Source organism: Acanthaster planci, linkage group LG05 (assembly GCF_054643075.1).
Source record: "Acanthaster planci isolate LZ-2023a linkage group LG05, COTS_SCS, whole genome shotgun sequence".
Taxonomy (NCBI): domain Eukaryota; kingdom Metazoa; phylum Echinodermata; class Asteroidea; order Valvatida; family Acanthasteridae; genus Acanthaster; species Acanthaster planci.
The window spans coordinates 20,258,547-20,285,156 of NC_141781.1; the positions used below are offsets into that span (position 1 = coordinate 20,258,547).

The window sequence follows — 26,610 nt, forward strand, 5'->3', positions numbered from 1 at the left end:
TTTCTTCAAGTTGGGATTCCTTAGCGTGTTGTGTAAAAAAGATCGCCTCCCACGAAGGAGCAAATCCACTTAGTAAATGTGCATATAATTACCAATCATCTTGCCGTTTGCACATATGAGTCATAGTTGCCATTTGAGGCCGATTTCATATTTACCCGTAATCAGTGTGCCTTTAATTGACACGTCCGGATCACATCAAAAGCTACGGTTGTTACGGGCGTGAATTTGGGTCTTAATTAATTGAGAGAGGAAGTGGTGATGAATTGTTCAAAATCTGTTTTAAAGAAAGGGTGAAATCAGTGCATGTATTGGGAGCACATATTGCGTTTTTGGCGGGAGCGGAGTGCAAGCCCAACGAGGAAACTGAATCCCATCTCCACCCCCATTCCACTGGGTCAGGAAGTAGCGATGCCTCCGTTTTTGTCCCGAAACCTAGCTCAGGCCTGTATGGGTGTGGGCTCATGGGCGTCGCCAGGATTTTTTTCCAAGGGGAGGGGAGCAAACCATTTTGAACCCACAATGGGACAAATTAAAACAAACCTATAAATAAGATAAACTCATCAAAGGGATGGAGGGGCAATATTTTGAAGCAAATCCATGACTTTCCTTCCCTTTTTTATCTCATTTCTATTTACTTCGTTTTTCGGCAACTTGTTTGTAATGTTCCCCCATTTTTTTCGGGGGGGTTCCCCCTCACCCTCATCCCTTGCGACGCCCATGAGTGGGACGCTTTTCCTTTCCAATGATCATGCTACTACGAAACACTGTCAACCATTAACTCGTACGTTCAACCAGAAAAAAAAAAGATTTCAGTAGTTGTCAGGGCAACATTTGTATTCTACTAATAAAAACACCTGTTTGTTTCGATAGAGCCAGCGACGTTGCGTGACCTTTCATTCTTTCTTCGCACGAGCACAAATGTTTGTTTACATAGGCCTACTCCCATTGTGATCTGATCAACCGAGTGGGTGCGGCGCGTTAATGGAGACCGACCAACCCTAATCAGTCCCCGGTGGTATTTTTCGTATTGAAATTTCGGCTTAGCAACAAGTGGGACCGTTCTATCATAGAGCTACGGGTTTGTAGCTCTATGGTTCTATCATATTATAAGTACTGACCTTCGGTAAACAGCAGTCGATCGGTGCTATCGTGTTTACCTTGCCTGCGCGGCGTTTTTGGTCTCATTATCCGCAGTAATTAAGTGCCCGGCATTAAACTTACCACTCCTTGCATGTATCATCAGGAGAGCGGCTCGCAGGAAGGACTGCATCTGGCCAAGCGGAAGGTTAGCCCGATGACCGTTGAGGATATCTCCGCTGAGGACGGTGCGGCGCCTGCGGCCCCGCCCGATCCGACGGCGTCAGCCAAGCAGACAAGCCTGCTGTACGTGGTGAGCCACCGGCTGGCCGAGTCGGGAGCCCACGGTATACCCAACATCCAGCGGGCAAATTCCAACTTCAGACGGGTGGCGTGGACGTTGCTGTTCCTGGCTGGCTTTGGAATGTTCATTTACCAAGGCTGTGATCTGATTATCAAGTAGGTATTGAAATATGCTGATTCGAAGCTTTAAGAAATAAAGAAATCGTTCAGGCTCATGGCTCTCTCGTCATAATCTAATATCTTGATTTAATTGCAGAAGACGACGTGAAATCCACATGCAAAAAGACTTTATTTTCCCTTACGTAAATTTACTGAAAAAAACATAATGCCAAGTTTTCCTACAATGAATGTTATTTGCAGGTTAAAACTTTATTCACATTGAATGATAATTCAACAATTTCAAATTAGTTTGCAAGTTTTGGAAATACGTGTATATATGTTATACGGCACATTTTTCTTATCAAAAGAGAAAAGAATGCGTACCTTTCAACTGTTAGAGGAATTTTCAATGCACAACGCTTACAACAAGTCTACTCGGTATGCAGTGTGCATTTGCTTATCAGTATTTGCCCTTTAAAATGTAAAGGAGATGCATAAAAATGCATACACGGAGCTTTGGGGAAACCTGTGACCAGCATCTGTCGCATGCCCTTTTTTCCCACGAAGATTTTTTAGCTTTCTTTTTCGAAGTGTATATCGTGCAGTGCAATATCTAGGGGGAAACGAGGGCCAGATGTCCAGCACTGCATGAAGTGTTCATTTGACAAGTGCGGATTTGTTGCAGGTAGCTGGCTTTCCTAAAAGAGCTGTTTGTTGGTTCCCCCACCACATCCGCATTTCCTCCGAAGGACACGATTTTGCAAGACCCTGTATATCCGAAAAAAGTCACTACTGCCTTAGCTTAAAAGTCTGAAATATTTTGAACCTGCTTACTTTAATATGCCATCATTTATGCTCGGTTCACACATGAGCCTGCGTGGAGGAATCTTGAGTCCCATTTGTATCAAATTCAAACCACTGTGGCTATCACCTAAATATGGTACATAACACTAATGTGGGTTGAGCCGAGTAAGAAGTCCAGTTTTTGCATAGATGGCAGGCGATGCCGGGAAGAATTCCCAATTTTACTTACATGAAATGCAGTGGCGTAAATCTGTGCGGGGAACTACAGTTGGGGTGGGGAGAATTACGGGGAATGTAAGGGGGCCGATGTTTATAGATGAATCTCACGTTAGCGCCGTCTGCGCATATCCGCATCGAAACCGAGGCTCTCTGTGATGAACTTCGCGCGCGCCCGCGGAGTCGACACACTACGTGAGGTATCCGGTTCGTAAGTGTGCCACTACTTCATTTGAAACCACGCCCACTGCCCAGATACACGACCATCGCAAGTGCATTAGTTTGCGGTATATTGCCGCTATTGCTACGTAACGAATCATCGTGAAAGACTCTTCCACAAAAATTTGCCGTCCGAAAAGTCTGAATTTAACATACCTTTATGTATTTTGTGTTTTGACTCCTTAATTTCAATCGTCTGATCGTATTAAGAATTGAAGCTGGCACATACAGCCTCGTTTTCAAACGCGGAAGTGCGCAGATCGACGCTGAAAGCGTCGTATTGGGATCCCTCTACAAGACAGGTGTACATCTGGCAGTAGGGGGTTGTGTATAGCATTCCTGCAGAACCTCACCAAAACATCGAACCGGCGTAATTGTGTGTTTTAATTGTTCTCCATTTCCGATTGCTATTGAATACATTTTGGTTGATGGGTAGTCCGAAAAATTCTTCACAATTCGCCTTTTTTCCCCCACAATGAAAACGCGGAGATAATTCAGTAGCTCCTCCCCTCCCAAAAAGGTTGGGGATATACCCCCATCCCCCGGGATTCTCACCCATGTTGACATGCCAGTTAAATTAGTTTGACGGGGACATTAGACACTTTGATAGGTTTCTACTGTGAATAACCCATTTTGAGGGATGGGTATTTCGATATTAGAAATTCACATAGGTTTTGACAGCGAATGTTTATTTTTTAATTGGACATCGAGGTAATACATATAGGGCTTTAGAAACACAATATGATTGCCAAATGCCCAATATCAAACTGATTCAATTGTCATTCCTCCAATATCAAACTCATTCAACTCTCATTCGACCAATATCAAACTCATTCAACTCTCATTCTACCAATATCAAACTCATTCAACCGTCGTTCCACCAATATCAAACTTATTCAACTGTCATTCCACCAATATCAAACTCATTCAACCGTCATTCCACTAACCGTTCTTTTCAGGTTTTACAAATGGCCATACAATGTCAACATTGAGGTGCGCACGCCAAAGAGGGTCGAATTCCCGGCCGTGACGTGGTGCAACCTCAACCCCATCCGGAAGGACGCGCTGGCGGACTTCACCGACCTACGCAGCTTATTGGAAGGGGGCTCCTCGAGCTGTGGCACCGCCGTCAATGCGACCTTTGGGGTGAGTCCATCAGATGTTCCATTTGTCTTAAGTATCCCATCACGTACTTACTCCCTACATGGCTTAGTTTCCTTCTTTGTGCAAGTTAAAACCAATTCATACTCGAAGCGAGTACGAAAGCAAGGCGGATTTGATGTCACATTTGCCACGAAATTTCGCTCGAGTTGAAATGTGTTCAACTTGTACCAATTTTGCCCTGCAAATAGCTGATACGAATCAATAAATTCGCGTTCGAATTCGATTTCGCGTCAAGCATGAGCCGGGCTTTAGATTTTGCTTTCAGGAGAGCACAAACCATTGTAAAATTTCTCCTTCCTACGTACGTCCTTTTGAGAATCTTTGCTCGGGCTGTTTTCTCAAAACCTGTCCTCAGACTGGTTCATACTTTGCTCGAATACGAAAGCGAACGCAAATTTGTGACGTCAGAGTATTTGAAAATATTCCCGCCGTCAATTCTCAACTTTTAAACAAATTTCAACCCCAGCGAATATTTGTGACGTCAAATTCGCTTCGCTATTGCATTCCCCTGAAGAATGAACCAGACATTCGTCTACGACTTAACCAAATTTTCTACCCCATCGACTTCAGACTTCGGAGATCAGTTTCCCAGAAAAACACACCAAGCAATAAAGCTATCAGTTATGATATTGCCCATTTTTCAATAATTACGACATTCTAAATGGAGTTGGTAATTATAGAAGAAGCCTTAAGTGGCACGACGCCCGAGATTAGGGAACCTTAACGTCGAAAGCTAAACCTAACGACGATGATAGTCACGCTCATGACAACTTTTTTTTCTGCCTAGAGTTTTGCTTTACCTACCACCATTTCGATGTCATTACAAAAACTTTGGTTTTCCTTGAAAAGTGCATCCCACCCTCACATACGCGTCAGCTGTGATAATTCTGCACGTCAGATTTTATAGTTTGACCTCCATCGGCTGAGACGCCCTCTTTTTTTCTCTTTTTTTTCTTCCCGTGAAAGGGACATTACATTCCACGATCAGCTTTTACATCATAGACCAATTGCGCTAGCTAAGTCACGTGACCTATAAAAGGCATCAGATAGCGTCTTTCCAGAGCAAGGTGTGTCATAAGTGTTGTTGTGATATGGAGTGGTTAAACCACTCCATATCGACCGGACGACCGGACGCATAGCTCCTGCTAGCCGTGTGTCTGTGTACTTTAATGTAGCCGGAGGAACGGCAGTGGCGATTCACGCCATGTGCGTGCGCCTACAACATAGTGCCATATAATTATACTATCATAACAAGTGTCATTTACTGAAAAATAAAGCCGGGGGTCGGTAAAGTACTCAGACTTAATCTAATCTGCTGAGTACTATACCGAAAATCGGCATTATGCTTGTTAAACAACACTTATGGCACACTGTTCTATGGAAGGACGCCTTGTTTGTTTGTTTTTTTCTCTTTGAAACCTACTACTGGTCGCGTGACGCAGTTGGCGCTATCGGGCTATTACATCAAGATCCCTTTTTTCGTGGTCAGGTTGGTAACCGCGAGCAAGAACGGGAATGTCAATTAGATTCCAGTTCCAACCCAGCATGTCTTCATACTGAATATATTGGTGTTGTGGAATGGCCTTAATTGTCCACTCTATAGTTCCGTAGCTCAGCGCAAGACAAAAAAGTACTTGGAATTCACTAAGCATCCCCAGGGGGGACCCCGGGGCCGGACCCCGTCAAAAACTTGTTTTCAGAAATTGAAAGTACATGTATCCAAAATACTTTGTGTGCATCTTTGGCTTACGGAGCAGGTAATTAAGAAAAATTTGACTGAAAAAAATTATGATTTCTCTCAATCAAAGCTTTCTTTAAAACTGTACAAATTTCAACCATGGAATCATAATCAAATGAAATTACATGTATAACCCGTGTGCAAGATGAGAGCCAGGCGTTATCATAATGACTGGGTTGACACTATTCGTGACGAATAAGGAACACTGGAACTGAATCCGGAACACTGGAACTGAATCCGGAACACTGGAACTGAATCCGGAGAACCGATCGCATCTCAGAGCACAATCTCCCAAACAGCGAGGTCATTCGTCTTGTGATACCATGGCATCAAATACGCATGCTACTCCGAAATCTGGGGGGGGGGGCATTTTTGAAGCAGACATTTTAAATGTAATTCAGGTTTAGGTGTTTGCTTTATTCCTGTACGGTTCTGTACTGTTCTGACAGACCATGTTATGTACAAGAAAGAGAAAATGCACAATGCGCCCATAGAGGGTTCGGAATGGCTGCCATCTTGCAGGTCAGTACTTTTGTTACACTGGGTATGCACAGAGGAGGTTTTCCTGTGGAACAGAAGAACTAGTGCCCCGCAAGATGGCTACCTTGCAAAGCCCCTATTGGCGTAAAGACCGAGAAACTTTTAAGACCCCGTGAAAAGGATGGTGCCATTTGTTCGTTTATCGCTACGGAAGCGTATTGCTGCCAACGCAAAAAAAGTTATTTTATCTCATTTAAACGACTAAGTATCTCGTTTTAAACGCCATAGATGAAGATATCTCGTTTAAACGAGATACCTATGTCATTTAAATGAGATAAAATACTTTTTCAAGTTGGTAGTAATAGGCTTCCGTATATCGTACATTCCTCTGATTATATTGTTTTCCAACAAACCACGCTAAGCGCTCAGAGAAGTGTTACCGACGCAAGGTAAAGTAGCGTGTTTTTCTTGTTCTTGCTCCTTACATTCTCTTATTCTTTCTCTCTGTGGCACACTCCGCACCTGGACATGCCCGCGGTATTTGCTGGCTTATAGCTCGGAACACGCATGCCGGTGTCAAAGCACAGTCTGTCCTCCTAAATACTCTGCCGCTCATTGCCAGTTCAGGATATCCTTATAATTCCTCCCTCAAAGGGGAACTCCTCCAGAATGTTCAACCCTCATGTGAAAAAACGTTATCCCGTCTGAACCACGGATGCCGCATTTTTCACGTGACCAATTTTGTGCACATTAGCGTGTATTGGGGACAGTGGGCTACTGAAAGGGGCGGCGGTTCACACTGAATATGCGCAGTATTGCAGGCGCGAAATATCTCTCATTTTAGAAGATGTGGCGGAAACACCAAAGCATTAGCACAGACCATTATTCATCAAAAGTCTAAAATATTAATAAGCTGTGATATATTAAATGACAGTCATGCACAAAATATCCTCAGCAAAGAGTGGGAGTATGAAGAGGTCCAGCCGGACTGCCATTCCAGGAATATACTGTCTGACTGGACAATTTGTAAGAGGGACGCAACCTCTGCTCACACCGGCACGTTAGCCACACCAGAATCTGTTGCTCTGAGAGAATTTGATTATTTGAGTAAAACTTGCATAATTAACGTCGCATGCATTTTGATTTGACATTTCTGAAAGAAATGCAGCTACATAAACTAAAGACGAAAATGACCATTTTCAAAGATTTCTGTCTTTTGCTAACAGACGCTTGTTGCTGAATTGCATCTGCTTCAACCCTTTGTTAAAATAGCTTTTGGGAATAGCAATGCATGCAGGCACTAGCGCTGGAGACGTGGTGGGAAATCTTAATATTTAGAGTGTGAAACCTTGTTTTATATACGACAGGTACTTTTGAGTTATTCTGAAAACAACCACCATTATCTTTTCACTCGAAAAGGATCCCCGAGGAAAGGTGGCAGCACCTTTTTTTCTACAGCGTTGACAATGTCAATTATTTTCATGGTAACGTGGTGCCAAGTGTTAACCCCCCCCCTTCCCCGCTGTATATGCAAAACTTGACCCTCTTCGCGACCTGGGCTCGCTTTTCATAAGTTATAAAGTACAAAGGTATGTCATGTTTATTTAGTTTTTGTGTGTACGATATTGTTTGCTGTCTGTAGTAATGAATGGTACGGGCGTCGTGTGACATGGATAGAAGGGGGCGGAGCTGTTTTATAAAGAGAATTGCGACATGAGTGTCTCAATTGTTGGTACCCAAATGGTAGATCATGCATCCGTATGCATGTACTGCACACACAGCCATTTTTTAGTTAAAAGCAGTCTGAAGCTGGCACACTACTTTCTATATAAACAGCTCTGCAAAGGGGCACATGCCCTCCTATAGAAAAAATTAAAAGAAAAAAAAGAAAAGATAAATGGGGAAACTGAAAAACCGCAGATGAATTGGGATACTAATTACCAATTTGCTTCAGGAATAAAATGGATATTTGACCCCATTTAACGGTAATACTTTATCAGCTCCTTGCTAATGTGTTCTTTTACCAGAACTGTACTGCCCTTCTAGAAAAAAATCTTGGTGTCGCCAAAGATGTACACTTGCATGATCATAGCTCTATGGCATTTTAAACCCTTATCCGCACTAAGCGAAATTCCACGCATCGTTGCACCGGTTCAGTGTCTGTAACAGCTGGTATAATGAGGGTTAGGAGCGATACAGTCAAACAGGTTGGGTGAGCACAAACACCATATTGCGGAATGCCATACCTTGCTGCTCTGTTTCGTGCACTTTAGTTTTTTTCTTACAGCACAATTTCGCGTTTTTGAATTGTGTTAAGCTGTATGCCGAAAGTGGTTTGTTTCCAATAGCCTGTTGTCGTTTGCCAACTTCTGTTGATGTATTTATTTTTATTTTTATATTTTTGCGTGACGAAAGATGAAACCTTGGTTACAATGGCAATTTTTCATCTCCCTAAACTTCGTCAAAGTGTTCCCCGAATGAACCCAAACTTGTCCATTATAATTACAGGGAGGAGCTTTTTTGGAAACTTCCACCCAAAATGTTTCAGAATTAGGAACTTCAGGCAACGATTTAAGCCGGCTGTTTTGTTAGTTAGACAAAGTTATATCATTATCAACGCCTGTCTAAAATACTCAAAAGGCAAGATGTGAGAGAAATGTTGTGTCATCAACGTTATTGGGTTACATTGTATCCCAATAACGATGATGACATAACCTTCTGATAAACTAAAGATTTCATTCTAATCAGTCGCCGGTGTGTCTTGGTTTGTGTACTGATTATCTGTGGTATTAACATCATGTTGGGTAAATCTCTTTCAGTTGTGATTTGTGTCTCCCCTACATATCCTCTAGCAGAAGCATGTCCCCTCCTCCATCAATTTGTAAACCGCACCATCAGTGCGCAAGGAGCACCTCTTGCCGTAGTGGCAATTACCATCCTGATGAATCCCATCCGAGCGGAATGATGTGCCCGTTTCGAAACTTCATTTTAATGTAATCAATCTGCTTGGCATAAGCAGTGTCTTGGTTGCCTCGAGGAACTGCGCCGCCGCTCAGGTCAGCTCTCGCAAGAGAAGCATCTCTGGAGAATGGGTGCAGAGTATACCGCAGATGACCTTCGTTTCTGATTGGCTATCCGCACGCGTTCCCCTCGATCAGTTGGTGCGTTTGATTAGCTTCCCTGAATACACCAGTGTTACGTGGAAAGCCTCGAAATGAGGCTAATCGAACGATGCAGTGTATTCGCTAGGGCATTCTGGGAAAAAGGGTCAAGTCCCCGCCACGTTCCATTATGTCCATGATCGAATATTCCATCCGTAAAATCTACTTTTTTGGAAGCAGAAAAGCAGAAAAATAGAAAAATGCATAACCAAACAATGTTCGTTCTGCTTTATGAGGTGGCAGAAAAATAGAAAAGTTGAAATTGCACGTTACCAGAACATAAAATCTGCTTTTCCACTACTCTGATAGTAGACAAGCAGATGGCCACCTTTTGTCCTCCACACCTAACCCGCATCCCAAGCGCCACACGGCCGCCCTGATATGTAATCAGCCCATTCATCACATTAACGATACACGCATCACAAGCTTACTGTACCTCGCGTAGCCGTGAACCCAGTGCATGCATCGTTGATGTTGATGTTTCTCAAACCGCGGAACCAATGAGTAACACAGTTCCGAGAGCTCTCTGTTTGAAAAACCCCTCACATTCCATGAGTTCAGGCACCCGTTAATCTGTGTTTTGAGGGATATGAACGTAAAGTTGAGGGGGTTTTAGAACTATATGAAGCAAGATATGGAACAGGGAGCATCCCCCAACGCCTTTGTGTGATCGAAATCTCAGGAATTCTTTACAGACATCTAGGGGGATGTATTAGGTAACAATAGTCTAGAGTGTGTATGGGGATTGGACATGTGGGGGGGTACCCCTCGGCCCACATCGTGCAGGATATCTTTAGAACAACTCTCATTACAATCTTTATGTGCGATCGTCTTACACCAATGAGCCTGTGTCGCTGCGAACGTAAAGCGATTCCTTCTTGCCACGTAGACATCGCAGTATTAAGGTTACTCTACAAGTAGCATAGTCCTGGTTTTTGTACAGTAAATATAACCGCTCGTTGGTTGATTTTCTAAGAAATCGGCACCATTATTAAAGACGTTTCATTTGCCCAAGTTCCTCTTTGCCTTGTACAACGTGACCTTAGAATACAGTCACAGTTGATATTAAGCCAAGAATTGGACCAGAGTCCTTGAACACCAAGTTTGAATTTTTCCCCCTTAATTCATCCCTGTTTTCTCTTTCTTTTTCTGTTTGGGGCGCCTATTTTTTTCGTAATGAAGTATTTATACATATTCTTTTCAAATGAAGGGCTATCCTGATGACTGGGAATCGGCAGACATTGACTACGAATTGGAAGATTGTACCAGCCAGACAGTCGACGCCGCCATCGATATCGTGGGGGCCATGCCGTACGGAGAGAGAGCTGTGACCGGACACAGGCTAAACGACATGCTGCTCATGTGCACGTTCCAACAGAAGCCCTGCTCCCCAAGGTGAGAAGATTGCGTCATTTCTTGTTCACTGACTGACCAAGCGCCCAACGTGTTCCAATAGTCGATTATTGGAAGGAATTTCATGATTGCGCGCAGCGAAGCCAATAAGAATGGAACATTCCATTGGAATGGAACGCTCCACCTGTTGCAAAATGGAAGAGTTCTTCCATGGCATGAATATGAGACATGCGTTACCCTGTTTTAGGCCACGCCCGAATAAAACCCCGCCATCCCCACGTGGCCATCCCCTGCACAAATCACCCATCCTTGCATGAACTAGGCCTATACAAGTTCACAAATATCTTTGTTATTGAGTAATATTCATTAAGGTTTTCAAGGAATGATTCCATGACATGGGCGGTAGGCTTATAATTGTGGCATTTATTTCATATAACTTTTTTTGCAGTGAGGTTCCATTTGAGTTTGCTACATGCATCTTTAAGGAAAAGAAATGAAATGTGAAAAATTCTCTTTGCAATACTAAAAAGGGCTCCTTGTTTGGAGGAATGTCACGACCCCTGTTGTCCCTCCCCTCCGCCCTCACATGCACGTGACTGAGCGTTAACCAATCAGATGAAGGGCGCTTCTTTAAGGCGCGGTTCTAATTCAAAGAATACACGCAGCGTGTGCCGATAAGAAGGGCCTCTAAATACGAGTTTGTGCCAGATACGCGCGGTATTATGCTCCGCGTTGTGTGTCACTTTCAATCTCCCTCACAGCAATGTAAAGGAGAAAGATGGCAAGGTGAACCAGCTGCGGGAGGAGAATGACGAACTACGATCGGCCCACGGGTCCAAGCCTCCGCCAAAAAAACAGATGCATTAAAAAAAAATCAATAAAGATCACGTCCGTGAAAGAAACAGGAAGTACCGGTATCATATAATTAATCTCGAAAGCACCTTGACAAAATGTCTGTGGGAAGTCAACACATAGAAGGTTCCCTTTATTTAGCAATCGTGCAGCCATTTGTTGATTTCACATTAACGATTTTAAATTATGTGCGGCGACAGAAGACGTTATGAAGAAAATAAAATGGGGTTTAAAAACTCGGGTACTTTCGCGCTAATAAGAATTATAACCTCTGGTTTGTTTGACTTCGTTTTACTGGATGCAGCTGTCTTTAGATGACAGTTGTTACTATGTCTGTTTTCATAACCAGGGATTTGGAAGACAAAAAATGAAATGAACGGTTATGTATGGTGCCTTTTTCCAAAGACACGTTCTGGTAATTAATTTGCCCTGTTGCATCGTCGACCTTGGAGTACATTAGCTTATTTAATTTTCGTGGCGTGCAGAGTGAGCGAGGTTTATGTTAATAGGCTTAGAAATATAATTATTGCAAACTTTGCCCACGACCCTCCATACTCATCAATCACGATACGGTGTAATCCATCATCAATGGAAGGCCTGGAGCGAAGAATTTTGACGGGGAAAAGGTACCACTAGCCAAAGTTGACGAGCAGAATTGCTTCTACCCAAGAGTCTGGGGATAATGGAGTCTCCTCGAAGACAATCCAGTCACCTACAGGGCGGGAAATTGGTACCCTGAGCCCTGGCACGTACGAGTGTTACGTAAGCCTTACTCCGTCCAGGGCATGGGTACCAGTAGACTGTATGCGACTACCGTCTCGAATTGAAAGGGGGTAAACCTTTTCATTTTCGGAAGCTGAGAGAAATCTACAGCGACGAAATAAAAGTCCAATACGCCTTCATGTCGCTTTTTCTTCAGAATAATGCAACATTTGTGACAAATTATATCAAAGTTGAAACGGGGCTTGGAATCCAACATCGTCTGACATCACCCCGTCAAATAGGTTACATTACATGTAATTAATTCAGGGAAGAAGATAAAAATGGATTCCCCTTGAATAAGGTCTATTTCATCGTGCTTGTTAAGCGCGCTTTGCATGTCATGTTGGCACGCGGTCTAGCCGTGTGACAACCTATTGGTGGACGATGCATGTAGCGCACGAGTGTACTGTCCATGAAAGCTGTGTTACAGTAGAGATGGCTTCTAAATTATGGTTGTCGAATAAACGCGACATGCTTCTCCGATGTAAGCGTTGTTTGGACGTGTTCACGGAAATACGTTTTAAAGGGACGTTCTATATGAAAAACATTATTGTCAGCACTGCCAAACAAATTTTGTCGAGGGAACAACAATATTTCGTTGAGGGAACCACCATTTGGAACAAGAAAATATTGTTAAGTGAACAAAACATTTTGTTGATTTTGTTAACCAATGAATGTTTGAGTGAGTGTTTCCCGCAGTTTACAACACATGCTGCTATTGCTTTAAACACGCCCCTGGGAGTCTTCATGCCTGTTGATGGTTTCCTTTCCCATCATACTGAAAACTGCCTCGTCTCTTTATATATTATCTGCAACAGTGTTGTTTCAGTGTACTTCCTCCATTAGACTAGAATTTGTTGTTCTTCTAAAATTGGGTTGAGGTTCTCAACAAAATCTGTTCTTCCTTCGGCAACATTTGTTTGCCGACAACAGATTTCTTAGTACCATGTCCCTTTTAAAACAACCGTACCAGAAGGATTTTGGAGAACGAGAGAAAAATACCAGACGTTACTGCTTGAAAATGCTCTACTCAGAAGAGAAGGTTTCAAAGAGTGGAGGCGATTTGAATCTTCATGGTGTGTGACTTCAAGCTCTTTCCTCTTGAATTCCCTCATAGCCGGATTGTGCATATTTCGGTCGACAGAAAATTGTCAAAGCCTGAGTATTACATGTGCAGACAGGAGTGCAAAGTACCGTGTAATTAGTCCTCGATTGTAGCATATAAGATATTCGGGGGGGATGCCTGCCAAAATTGCGTACTTGATAGTCTGAGCTGAATTCCTTGTGATTGATGTATTTTCTTGTGTCGCACTTATCATTAGGAACTTTACATCCTTCTACAATTCCCGCTACGGCAACTGCTTCACGTTTAATTCCGCCTCTCGGGGCGTGGCACCTCTGAAAGTCACAAGAACAGGACCATCGTATGGTACGTGATCCTTTTTACTGTCGCTGCGGTGTTTAACTCACGACAAAATGGGGATTCACTAGCCGTGTAAATTTCGCATGCCGGTGTGCCGGTCTCAGCGGTCCCCCTTGAATAGCCGGACATTAAACGGACGACTTTCCCGTTGTTGTGTGCAGAGTTGGCATGAAGTATTTTACCATAAGGGGGACTGCTGAGACCGGGAGAAAACTGAGACCGCCACACCGAAATGACCGGTGCCATGGCAACTCGTACGCAATATTTGAAGCTTGGGCACTTTACTGAAAAAAAAAGTGACAGGAATTCTAGGGAGTTCCCAGTTCACACCACACCGGGTAAACCGGTCTTAAACAGCGTGGCTGATCATAAAAAAGTAAGCAAAACAATATTTATTTCTAACATCAGTGGAATCTTTGAGCTCACAACACGGCTCGGCATCCTTTTTTTTTTTGAGGGGGGGTAAATGAATTGGAAGGATACACTGAAAAAAGGCACATTTTACACAATTTTTTGACAATTGATTGCCCTCTGGTTTCGATGTCAATCAGAAGACACAGTTCAATTTGTAGGTATTTCTATGAAATTCGAAATTTGGTCATGGAAAACACTTCAGAGAAAGGGTCGAATTTACATAACATTGAATCACTAAAGAAAAGGAAAATTAGGCCGTCGAAATACGAATTACTCCAGCACATTGGTATAAAATCAAAGGTGCACAAAATTACTCTTATAAATTAAAACAGACTTTGAAAATGAGGTTATTAAAGAGTCACCAGGTGCATTTGAATGGTTGTAGAAAAATTCACTACATGTTACGTCCACAGCTTAAGAGCAAGATTTGCCAAGGTTTCCTCTCTGTTTGACAGGTCTGTCCATGGAGTTGTATATTCAACAAGATCGCTACATTACTGGTGTGGAGACGGGAGCCGGTATCCGAATCATGGTCCACAACCAGACGGAGATGCCCTTTCCCGAGGATATAGGAGCCAATATCGCCCCCGGTACGGAGAGTTTCCTCGGGCTATATCGGGTATGTACTTTTGACTTCCTTTGAAGAGGTCAAATTACCTTTTGTCAGTAAAGTGGAACTTATCTGTAAAATTGAAAAGAGCTTCTTCTTTGGTTGTGACCATTGCTTGATGCGGGACGAATAAATCAATGACATGTGATCAAAGATCCGACGATTAGACGAGGCAGATTATTTTATTCAGGTATTGGTTAGTAAAAGAGAATAAATATTTGCCCAATTTACTTAAAAACCAGACTTTGTATGTGGACAATTTCACAGTTGAAGGTAAATTCTGTCTTCCCCTAAAAGGTCAGTTGCCTTAGCCACTCATTGGCAAAATATTGCGACTAAGGTCCAACGAAACAATAGTATTCAATAATTCAATGAATCCTAACTTCCTTGAAATGGCAGCAAATTGAACTTTCGTTTCATGCTGATGTCAACGTCGTCGCAAAAAAATCTTACAAGGGTTTTTTTTTTTCTAAAAAAGGTCATCGACCCGTTTGTTTCAGGGTAGGATTTTTTTGTCAGAAGATTCTCTGATTGCAACGCGAAACTTTAATGTCTCGGCTTCCAGACAATTAAATGCATGCATCCACAAGAAGGACATTAATTAGCGTAATGGTTTCATTTATTGGGCACTTTTTCGAGCCGTTGTTCGAATCCCTGATATGTTTAAGCCGTGGGTTTCAGAATTGTGTTATTTTTTGAAAATATTGTAACAAAGCATTTAATTTTCAGTATTGAAAATTGTCATTAAAATGCATTTAGTCCGGACACAAAGCTGAGTTTCAGGTTTGAACAGAATTCAAGGCCATCCTATAACGTTTTCAAAAAATTATTTAGCACTCAAAAAAAATTCCTGGGCTACAGGAAAGTTGTGGTCTGATGGCGTTTCACAAAGACTGCGTCACTGCATGTTGCACACCTTCAGCGGAGCAGGCTTGTACTTTCTAAACGCTTGTATTTCAGTCCCCATAGGACGCTAGAGATAATTGGTTGCAGTGCTCGGTGGTTCTGCCTACAGGCTTGGCAATTACGCGCCGTTGCAATTCCTGCTATTAATCCTTAATTACTGATTGGAACAGTAAACAGTGAAGCCATTAAACAGTAATGGTCGGCATAGCATGATGCTAAGTCTGAGACGTGCAGACGATAACACTAATTGTTTCATTGAGGGGCGCAGCTTTCCATCTGCAGATAAAGATCATGTTTAAATTCTAATTCATTCCGGATAGCTTACGAGAAAATATGACGAACATAAGTGGCATTTTATGCAAATCAAAGTACACGCTAATTAGCTTTTGATAATTCCAAGATATCTCCCACTTTTTCTAGATACAATAACTCGATTTTTTAAAAGATACCGTCAAAGCATATTTGCAGGTGAGCGACGTCTTCGAGATATCCTCAAATAGATTTCGAGATATCTCGACGATTACTTCTCATATCTGGAAAGCGCTTTTGAAGTATCTTGAAACAACAAAACGTTACCGCTTTAACTTAAAAAATGTAATTACTGTAAATTTCAGGTACACTTTGTTGCTACCGGTCACTTCATGCATTCCTTTTTTCCCCTATTCCGACGGTTCCATACTAGCATTCCAACGAGGATGAGAAAAATCCAGATAAACCAATCCCTAATGGGGGGGGGGGGTGGTGGTAAATCCAATCCCAATTAAGCATCAAACTTCAGACGAAGATGACATCCTACAAATCCAGAATACAACGCCACCAACCTGCGGGCATTTCAAAAAAGTTTCCCTGTTCGATGTTGTTGGAGTGCCACAACACTGATGGCATTGCTCGTCTTTGATGGAGACAAAATCCTAGACTTTGGAACACTTTTGGAACACCGATCCAACTACCCATATCCGACTACTTATAAGAACCGTAATGCTAATATATTATCGTGTGATGCAAAAGAGGGGGCAAACCTATAATTGTGGCCAGTCGGTGTAACGAAACGTTGCAAGGAGAAGGCTCGAACAAACCTCACTTATAATTTTCCCTACTGTATTGCATTACACGATAATATCTTAGCATGACAGAGCATGGCTATTTTGCTGCACAGGCCTCACTTAAAAGTAGCGGTGGGTAGTCGGATCGGGTGCACCTAAAAATCAGGGGGGGGGGGATTGTCAAACATCGTTTCAGCTATTTTTCTGGAATCGTGAGTCATGCTCAGAGATTTTTGGGCTCATCGCGAATGACACAGCTCACTCTGTGGTCCACAAGACAGCCAGGGACACGCAAAGACGTCACACGACTTTGCGTTGGCCAATCCCAAAGCGCGAAATCTATCCACCCATTCCAATAGACTGCATTCGCAGGGTATCCAATTTCAGTCGGATTCCCCAACGTAGTGTATTTATTTCAAATGTTAATTTTAAATATCCAGACTCTATTTTACGATTTCATTCCAACCCCCGAATCACCTAGTACCATCCGATTTAAGGTTTCAAATGTATATACAATACGTTCCGGAATACGACTGAAATTGGGTATCCTGCCGTACCAATCATGACGGTCTATTGTTGGTCAAAGCGTTGTAAACCTTCAGAGGCGCACTATTGTGAATCGCCCGTAGTAGGACTTGCCACATAAAAATAATTGCAGACTGCCAAAATCCCAAAATTATTTCAGCACCCCAGCGAGATTAAAATGTACATAGTTTGTGTTAATTTGAAGGGGTTTCTTTGCGACCATACGCTTTGTGAAACTTTTGTGACTTGTAGCCTTTTTCTTAAAATGACCACTTCTTGTTGAACCACTTGAAAGAAAATGACCCCTTATAAAAGGGTCCGTAAGAAGGCATGCTGATCTGTGGTCAATACTCAAAAAGGTAACCAAGGAAGATTCTGTTATTAATTGTAAGCCAACAATTCGCATTGTGCGACTGATTTCATCGCTTTAAAGTGCCATTGAAACCAAACGTAAACATTACAGAACAAAATTCGGCTCCCCTCCCCCCCAAATCCATGTTTTATTGTTCAACCTCCCTCTTACAGGCCATGGTGAACAGATTGTCAGATCCATACGGAGACTGCGCGACCGATTTTACTCAAGATAACATTTTCAAGGAACAGTTTAAGCGTCTTGAGTACACCAAAGAGGTGATTACCTTTGTGATAATTACATGTATAGCATGGGGATTTTTTTTTAATGCGAAGGGGAAACAGGGCAATCATCACAAAGGAACTGATAGCAATCAACAGTGGAAGACCTTGGAGGAAGGACACAGAAGGAGTTTGAACTGCCCAGGCTATAACTTCTGACCAATTACCACTTTCTGGCATGCCCGGTAGGCCTTGTCCATAGCCAGAGCGCAGTGCACCTCTGCTACTCACCACCTGTTTCCCACCAAAAGCCCCCTTTGTACCCCATGATCATCGCCGCAATTTTTCGTTGGTAATCTGCATCCCTAAGACGTTGTGAACTGCTGTATAGGAAGTTGAATATTCATGCCATCGCTGGTGCTTGATATGAGCTGACCACAACATCAAATTTAGTGCTTGAGCAGTTGCTTTTATTAGGCTGTATACCCGAAGTGTTCATGTGCAGTTGTTGCTCTTACCGAATGCTTTATTCTGGAATTCTTTTGAGACTAAATAACCAAGCTGTTTGTAAGATTTTGAGTTTTATGTGAATCATTTTTATTACGGAATTTACACAAAAAGGTACTTTATGAGATCCCATGATCACTCCCTGTGATGAAACAGCACATTTTACTTTTCGTGAACTTAACTGTCCTGTGGTGTTCAACGTGTTGTTGGCCAGTCTTGGCCAAACACGTACAAAAACTTTGAAAACTGATGTTTTGGAGTGACAAAATGAAATTACAAACATATGCATGGATAATAGAAAACGGCATCAAAATCTTTAAAAATTATTAAAAACGGCAAAAGTAAATCTAATGTTAGATATTTTCTCTTTCTGTTTCCTGGTCACTGCGATAAGTTGTAGGTAATTCCAAAGAAAACACCTCACTTGTCGGGCTAAGCTGCAGGCAGTACTCAGGTATTTTTGGTATGTTTACTATTATTCGTCTGACTGGGCGGCGATGATCATCAAGCACTTTGATGTGCCAAAGTTGCCCCTCCTCCCGTGTTCTTCCTCCGCGGGAAGACGGTCCATGACGGGGTTTCTGTGTTCATTGCTTTTTATTTGTAGGTTTTTTCTGTTTTCTTTTGTGTCTTTGCATGGTGTGTTTGGTTTTCATTTTGTTATTAGTGTTGTGTTGTGTTGTGTTGGCTTTGGCTTGGTTTGGTTTGATTTGTTTGTGGCTTTTTGTTATTTAAAACACATCATGATTTTCAAGCTTTGGTTGTTTGGGCAATTTTAATAAATCTGCTCAAAAAGCGAATGCAGGTAACTTGTAAGGGTCTTCACATGCCCGGTGACAACGAAATAGGCCGTTAGTATACTTTGGCATACCCTTCATAATTTTAGTTGCACGAGAGGGTATTCAATTGTAAGTAAAATAGAGAAATTTGAAGCAACTGCATGTATACTGTTCCCTTTGGATCCGTTGAAATGGCACCTAAATTATACGGTCAGAAAAAAGCAATCCCAGTGAAACGTATATTAGGCGAGATCTGTTAATGTTATTGCTCGATTTGTCGGAGCTATCAGCCAATTGCATTTTATTTGCTATTCACCATTGTGTAAGATTGTTCATGAATAATCATAGAAATCGGCCTATGGCGCCAAGCGATCGCGTAGTCATGCTGATTGGCTGATCGCTAACCGTATTTATGGTCTTTTTATAGGCGTGTGAGAAAGACTGCTTCTTTCGTGCTGTCCTCTTAGACTGTAACTGTGCCTACATTAATTACAGATATAACGACTCCCAGGCACCTTGTAACTCATCAGTAGAGGGTGAGTCTTTTTCAGCGCTATGCGTCCCAAACCTTTTTCTTTCTTTTTTTTCTTTCTTTTTTTTTTCTTTTTCAGTAGCTCTCATCATCTTTGTGGAAAAAATACAGTCGCATTGATCCCCTTTCTGTTTCTCCACATCTCTGCAGCTGTAAAAACTTGTATCGAGAAGGTTGAAAACAACTTCACCAGCGGCGAATTACGATGCGGCCATTGCCACAAGAGTTGCAAGTACGTTGGGTTTTTTTTTTTTGGGGGGGGGGGGGAGATGGGATCTCTCAGTCAGATCCATTGACGCTGATCTAGTCAACTGAGAGAGAACTGGGGAATGAGGTCCAAGCAAGGCCAAGAGAGGGGGTAAATTTTAAGAACTACGAAGGCTCCTAAATTGGGTGAGAACTACGCTTCGCGGGTTCACGAACAACTGTAAAACACGTGTGTTTGCGGTCGCGAAGTTGCCAACAAAAGACGCTTGGTTCAGTGCGGGGTTTATTCCCTGACCAGGGGTTGTTACTAAAAGGAATAATGGGGTGTAGGATAAATGTTGTAGTCGGCAAAACAGCATCATTTCTAGTAAAATCGCGATCTAGTAAAATCTAGTAAAATAGACGTAGAAATGTTGTGGTTTTTTTTCTAAGAAGGGCGTCCCTTTATGGAAAAACTATATATCTACTTGTAGTAATGGGATCACTGAAACCTGTAAGTTGAACATATCCCGCGCAGTGTGTTACCGGAAAAGATGAAGCGCGGTTTGTAGTCGTGCAGCCCTCCTTTTTGAATCCCTCGATAAATTCCACATTGATCGTTTTTTTCATGTTTAAAAAAAAAACTTACCCCTTGTTGGTTTTTGTTCTGTTGTTCTTTGCCACAGTGAGACACGATACCAAATCAGCTTCAGTAACTCGAAGTGGCCAAACCGTGAATACATGGTAAGCAGTTTACCCCAAAGGCACTTTTTTCATCCTGTCTTCACATGTATTTTGGAATTAACTTTTGTAATTTTTGGCAGTCAACTTTGGAGACACCTCGTGTCACACTTTCGGGAAAGTTGAGAAAGTAAACCGACGGCATAATACAAAACAAACTCTTTCACCGCCGTGCAATGAAAGATAGCTTAAAGTTTTATATGCCACTCGTCTTCGTCTCGTGGAATGGAATATTTCCTAATTATTTTCCTCTATCACCTCATGGAATTATTCTTACCATTGCACGAATGAGCAAAAGTCGGTTTTGTTTCATATAATACCGACAGCTGCACGAGTCCTCGTCGTACTTTGCTACGAGGTCCGTTATCCCCTCATCTTTTAGTAGAACAAACAGTCCTCGCGTATTATCGTACGCCATAGTGCGTAACGGATTCGCGCCATGTTTGTGTCCGAAATGCCAACCGCTGGAGGTACCATGCATTGTTAGCAGGTTCCTGTCCCAACATTGCTGTCTTACTTTAATGAAATAATATATGAAATGGGAGCGGGAACTCGTCAGGAAAAACGATGTTCTGTTCAACGGGTACTGTGAAATGGAACGAATGGTTCACTGGCACGATCCAAAAATCAGATGACAGAGATTTAAGAACATAAATTATTATATAAAACGTTTGATATGTCCCTTCATGAAATCAGTCTTATCATTGCACTCACGTGAAATGCCCTGTCTGAAACTCCGCGTCTTTTCAAAGTAATGTATACCGCGTTCACATCCACATTGCTCACGTGAGAGCAACACAGTGCATTCTACGCGTAAGTAGATAATGCTGGTATGTCCCGTATTCTTAGCGGCTATATTTCTCTGGTTTCAGGAAACAGTTAGAAAGAACATACAAGAATCGAACAAGGAGACCATCTCGTTGATCAAAAATAACAGTTACTTTATCGAGTAAGTATTACTTTTCTTACGTGTAAAAAACTTTCGATTAGTGACGGCATCCCTCAGAATGCTACGGGCAGAAACCTTAAGTGTTTTCAGAATAAGTTCTTTTAATATTCCAACTACCCATTTCATGATGTGTAAAGGGTTTGCCGAGTCGGATTTGGGGACCTAACATGCATGAAACGAATGTACGTGCACGTATATGTCCTCTTAAATTGACGATTGCCAATTAATAAATGAACAAAAATGTATGCAACCTACAGTTTGTTTTTTCCAGTGCCCCCCCATAGTACAAATACAAAGTACCGTACGCTCTCCAAATGCCTACAAGGGAAATTTCTGACCGGTTATGTTACTGGTTGGTGTTCTGTTCTGGGAAAGTGCGCCCCAAGTGTTTGTATAAAGCAGTTTCATACAGTTCATTACCTAGTCCTGTCTGGTCTTCGTTGTTTATGGGCATTATCCCTCCAATAATGAACTTAAAGCCACGTAAATGTTATTTGCACTTGAAACAAGAGCATAAATTGTAAGGAGGTTACGAATCCAGCCCACTTTATGACCAAGGAGATGGGTTGTTGAATCCAACCTCCCCTTCCACTTTTTTGTTGTGAGAAAAAAATGAAGCAAATTGTGGAGATTTTTTTCGCTACTCGGTAGTACTCAAAAAGGGAGAACTACGGTTCTGCAGGGCTATGCTACATATAAGTATGGATGTGCATCTGTCATGTGAACATCGCCCCTCAGTGTCGTATGATGTCAGCAACCCCCCCCCCAGTTTTCAATTGCCATGACTAGGCAATTTAACTCCCCCCCCCAAAAAAAAAATCTCTCTGGTTCCCGGCACAGTGTTTTGCCAATGCTCGAAAGGAGCCGTTGGGTACATTTGATGAAAGGCCTTCTCGTGATGCGCCTCACCAATACCAGCATTTCCGTAATAGCACTTGGTTGCCAGTCGTTCAAGGCAGACCGCAAGGGATCGTGGTCGATGTGGTATGAGCCCCGAGCTTGACCAAGAGAGGTCGCAATTGCCCTAGCAAAGGAAACCCCTTGGTACTCCACCAACATAGCTCTTTTTAACCGAACAGGGAGTGCTTCTGCTCTTTATCTCTTCCAACTACAGGAAAGGTCTTAAATCTCCATAGGTACGCATAATAGGAGGTTTTATGTTCAAGCTGTGCTTTGTCATAAACATTTGCAAAATAATCCACTATGCACCCGGTTGTTGAATTACTGATTACTACCAACTGTTTATTTATTATTTATTATTATTATTTTGGCAGAGACAACGTACTTCGGGTCAACGTCTATTTCGACTCCCTGAACTATGATGACATCTTCCAGACAGCGGCTTACACTGTGAGTGTCTGTAGCTATGAAGAAACCCTTTGACTTACGCGTAATGACCGATTCATCCCACTGACTTTCTTTCACATTATTCACAACACGTACTGAACGACAAGAGGACATACCATACTGTGCCGTGTTTTTTAGGGGATGGAAACTTACTTCTGGAGCGAGAAAGGCGAGGCATACCTTTACCGTGATATTCGATTGTTTTCTCGTCGTTTTCGAGAGCAGTGTGCCCGGTTTAGCTTACAGATTAGTGATACAACATGCAGTTATGGTTATGATCACCCATCGGTACGGGATTTTGTTCAGTGGAAGGGTCCAATACAGTGACTTGGACACTTTAGAAATAGTTTAAGACTCTAGCCAAGCATGTTAGATTTATTCACATCTACATTATGTAAATTTAGATTTGATTGTATCAGCGCAGATTCTGTTGGCACGGTTCCAAGACATACGCAGACTCCGCGAAACAAAATATCATTTATATGAATTCAAAATTCAGACAAAGAAATCGTATTTAACAAATTTCAGAAAATAAACACAAATCCCGGGGGATGGGGTATACCCCCCACTTTTGGAGGGGGTGGGCTATTGAATCACTTGCCCTCCCACTTTTTTGTAGTGAGTATAAAAATCAAAGGGAATTGCTGGAAACTGTGGGACTTCCAGCGACCAGAATGCGTTCAATATCACTCAAAATGAAAAACAAGTTTTGAAATATTCAGCCATGAATATGCCATTCAGAGTACATATCGACATCGACCTCCATATAGAGTAATGAAGTGCCCCCCCCCCCATTTCAAAGTTTCATAGTCGAGCTATTGTCATAGCCCACCTGTTAGCATCCCCCATCCGCCCAATTCCCGCACATATTTACGCCACTACGCCACTATATGTTTCTATCACACACGTATTATATTCAACTTTCGACACCTCGGTGGAACAGAGTTGGTACATCCGTTTCATTGTGATGGGAAACTTTGTGACGCTTGGTGGCGGCAAACATACCAGTCCAGCCCTATCATATCATGTAGCACTCCTGAGCATGCGCACGTAGTTTTGAGCTTGAGTGCACGATAAGAAGGGCTGGTATGTCAGCTGCCACCAGCGTTTCAAAGTCTCTCGTTCCATATATTGTTGCCGTCTTCAGATTGAGGATATGTATTTGGTGAAATTACTCATCGATTTCTGGTTTCGACTCTTTCAGCTTGGTTCACTAGTCAGCGATCTGGGTGGTCAAGTTGGGCTATGGATCGGTGTGTCGGTGTTGACTTTGTTCGAATTCCTGGAGCTGATGATAGACATCTTCGTTCTCATCTCGACCAGGTGCCGCGCCGGGGGAGAGAACAGACGGAACGGCAAGACGGGGCAAGAGAACAGCAGACCCCAGGCATGAGTAGGGACAAATGGCGTAGAAAAATCCATCTGGGTCGAGGGTGGTGGGGGATCGATCAGGACCAGTCCTAAATCTGCTCAGAAAGTGGGGTGGGGGCGCTGAACACAACAGCAGAGCTGCATATGAAAAGATTAGTGCCAACTTCACACTTTGGAACCAAACGTCAGACTTTGGAATGGCGGTTTATTGTGTGTCCAGTACAACATGCATCTATGGTGGTCTAATTTTCCATGTGCACTGGCACGTTTATTCCACCATTTGATTCCATGACGCACACGGCTCTGCATTACAGGACTGCTGTCCTTGAGGCAACTGTGCATGCCACCAAAACCTTCCACTGAGGCGACAAACTTAAGTCTGTGAACTCTCTTTTACCACTTAAAACCTCGATAAATAACCCCAAAATAAGCTTTTTAGGGTCAACCCCAAAATACGTCTTGGGGACTTTGAACTGGCCTATACCCACGGTCCAATATAAAGGGTGTAATCAGTATTTCGCCTGCATCCCACGGGGGATCTACGACCATGAGAGGCAGTCACTGTCACAGATTGAAGTCTCACTCTGCAGTCTTCCTAGAAATCTCACAACAAAACAGTTCGTATGTTTGGCGTAAAGTCTCTTTCCTCATAAAGACGTGCGGGGTGAATCTGCATCTTTGGCAATCCTCCGCAGTCCACAATCATGTTTTCTTAGCCCCAGAAATGTGGAGCTGCACACAACCTCGTCGGGACAAATCCCCCCCCCCCATTCTAGATCTCACCTTTCCCGTGACCGAACAACGAGAAGTTGGGATTTGATTGCGTTGGCTCAGAATACATGTGTGTGAAGAGGACCTTCATTCGTTATGAAAAGAAAAAGAGAGGAGTAGGGCTGGAGTTAGACGTTGGGACCGATGAATTATATAAAATTTAGTTTAAACAGGTTGCAATTATAGCAATAGCAATGATATAGTAATATTTATCAGGGCTCAGCTGTACATATATAAGCCTGTTGTTTATTTAGTAATGGCTTTTAAAAAATATACTAGTAACGGTAACGTAACTAACTATAGATGACCTGAAATACATAGAGGCCTTCGCCATTAAGAAAGATTTAAGGGTAGGACGAGATTTCAAGCCCTCCAATTTTTTTATTTTTCAAATTCGAGTCGTTCATTAACTGTAAAGCAAAAGACTTTACATGTAACTATTTTGGGTACAGCGAACTGGGTTTATAGCGGATTATTTGAAGTTGTGCAAAGTTTTGGAGAGCGCCCTCGAGCGGGAATAACGGGAGAGCTGTTGAACCGAGAAGAGACGAAGAGTTGGGCAGGCTGGGGATGAATTATGCATGCACCGTCAAGCATACCCAGCAGGATATTGTAATTAAGGGTCTCATAGCATACACGTACGCCTTATACCCCATGGGATATTTTACTTATATACTCCACCGCCGGGAAATCTAAAAGTACTTTCCAATATTCAGTGTCCTACCTCCACGTTGAAACACAAAAGAAGACACAAGAGGGTCGTTCACGTTTGCCACATATCGCGCATCATACGACCTTCCAAATACGGAAACGCCGTGGGTTGTCCTGTGAGATTTGTTTAGCTAAGTGGGAGACACATATAGACCCTCTCTCGATAAAGGACTCTGGGAGTACACGGCCATTATTGAAAAATAAGCAGCGACGTTGCGGAATAACGCAGATTGACATCGGGTATTGTCAGGCGAAGGTCACAGAAACCTTGAACTGACAGCACGGTGCTTTTGTATGGGAATCGAGCAAAAGTAATCAACTTAGGGCAGCTCGTGGGAACGAGATACTGTATTTGGTGATTTTGCTTTGATTTGTAAATTATTATGATATCATTTTCAAGGTGATAATATCTTTTGCTGTACATAAAAAAATATAACTGATGTACCTGTAAACCAGTCATCTTTTCAGGAATAAAACTAACCAATGTGTAAATATTCGGCTCAGAAAAAAAGTGTTGAGTAACTTAAGGTGTTATTTGGTTCTTTTGATCCACTTAATGGGAAATGATAAGTACTTTCACGGAGCACATTTGTAAAACATATCCTGATTCCATTTCTTCTATTTCTGCTGAGTAATATTTTCGTGCGGATGATTCATATTTTTAAGGAGAAAAAACGTTTGCTGGTTTTGTTTTGGCTTTTTTTGGGGGGGTGTTTTTGTTGTTTTGTCTTGTTTTTTGTTTTGTTTTGTTTTTGTTTTTTGGGGAAGGTCTTGGTCCCTGCAGTTCCAGTTGTTCGTTTGTACTGGAAAAAAGTCCACATCGTTTGGAGTTGGGTGGATAGAGATGGACAAGGTCAATGGTACCACAGAATAAATACGACTCCGTTGAAATTACAACTGACCGGATGACCTTCGTGGCCCATTCAAACTCAGAGTTTTCGGGGAGCTGTGACATTTGTTTGTTTGGTGGGGGTTATTTTGCTGAGAATATAAC

General features: G+C 42.4%; 1 protein-coding gene across 1 annotated transcript; it reads left to right on the plus strand.

Moving 5' to 3' along the window:
• The first annotated feature begins 956 nt into the window (after positions 1–956).
• LOC110990442 (acid-sensing ion channel 1C-like) lies at positions 957–26,552 on the plus strand. The gene is made up of 12 exons (XM_022255448.2): positions 957–1,536; positions 3,678–3,864; positions 10,472–10,656; positions 13,551–13,657; positions 14,521–14,684; positions 17,675–17,779; positions 19,436–19,544; positions 19,691–19,772; positions 20,413–20,470; positions 21,340–21,416; positions 22,691–22,766; positions 23,968–26,552. Exons 1-12 carry the CDS (start codon positions 1,232–1,234, stop codon positions 24,154–24,156), a joined length of 1,644 nt encoding a protein of 547 aa, XP_022111140.2. The 5' UTR covers positions 957–1,231; the 3' UTR covers positions 24,157–26,552.
• The last annotated feature ends 58 nt before the right edge of the window (positions 26,553–26,610 follow it).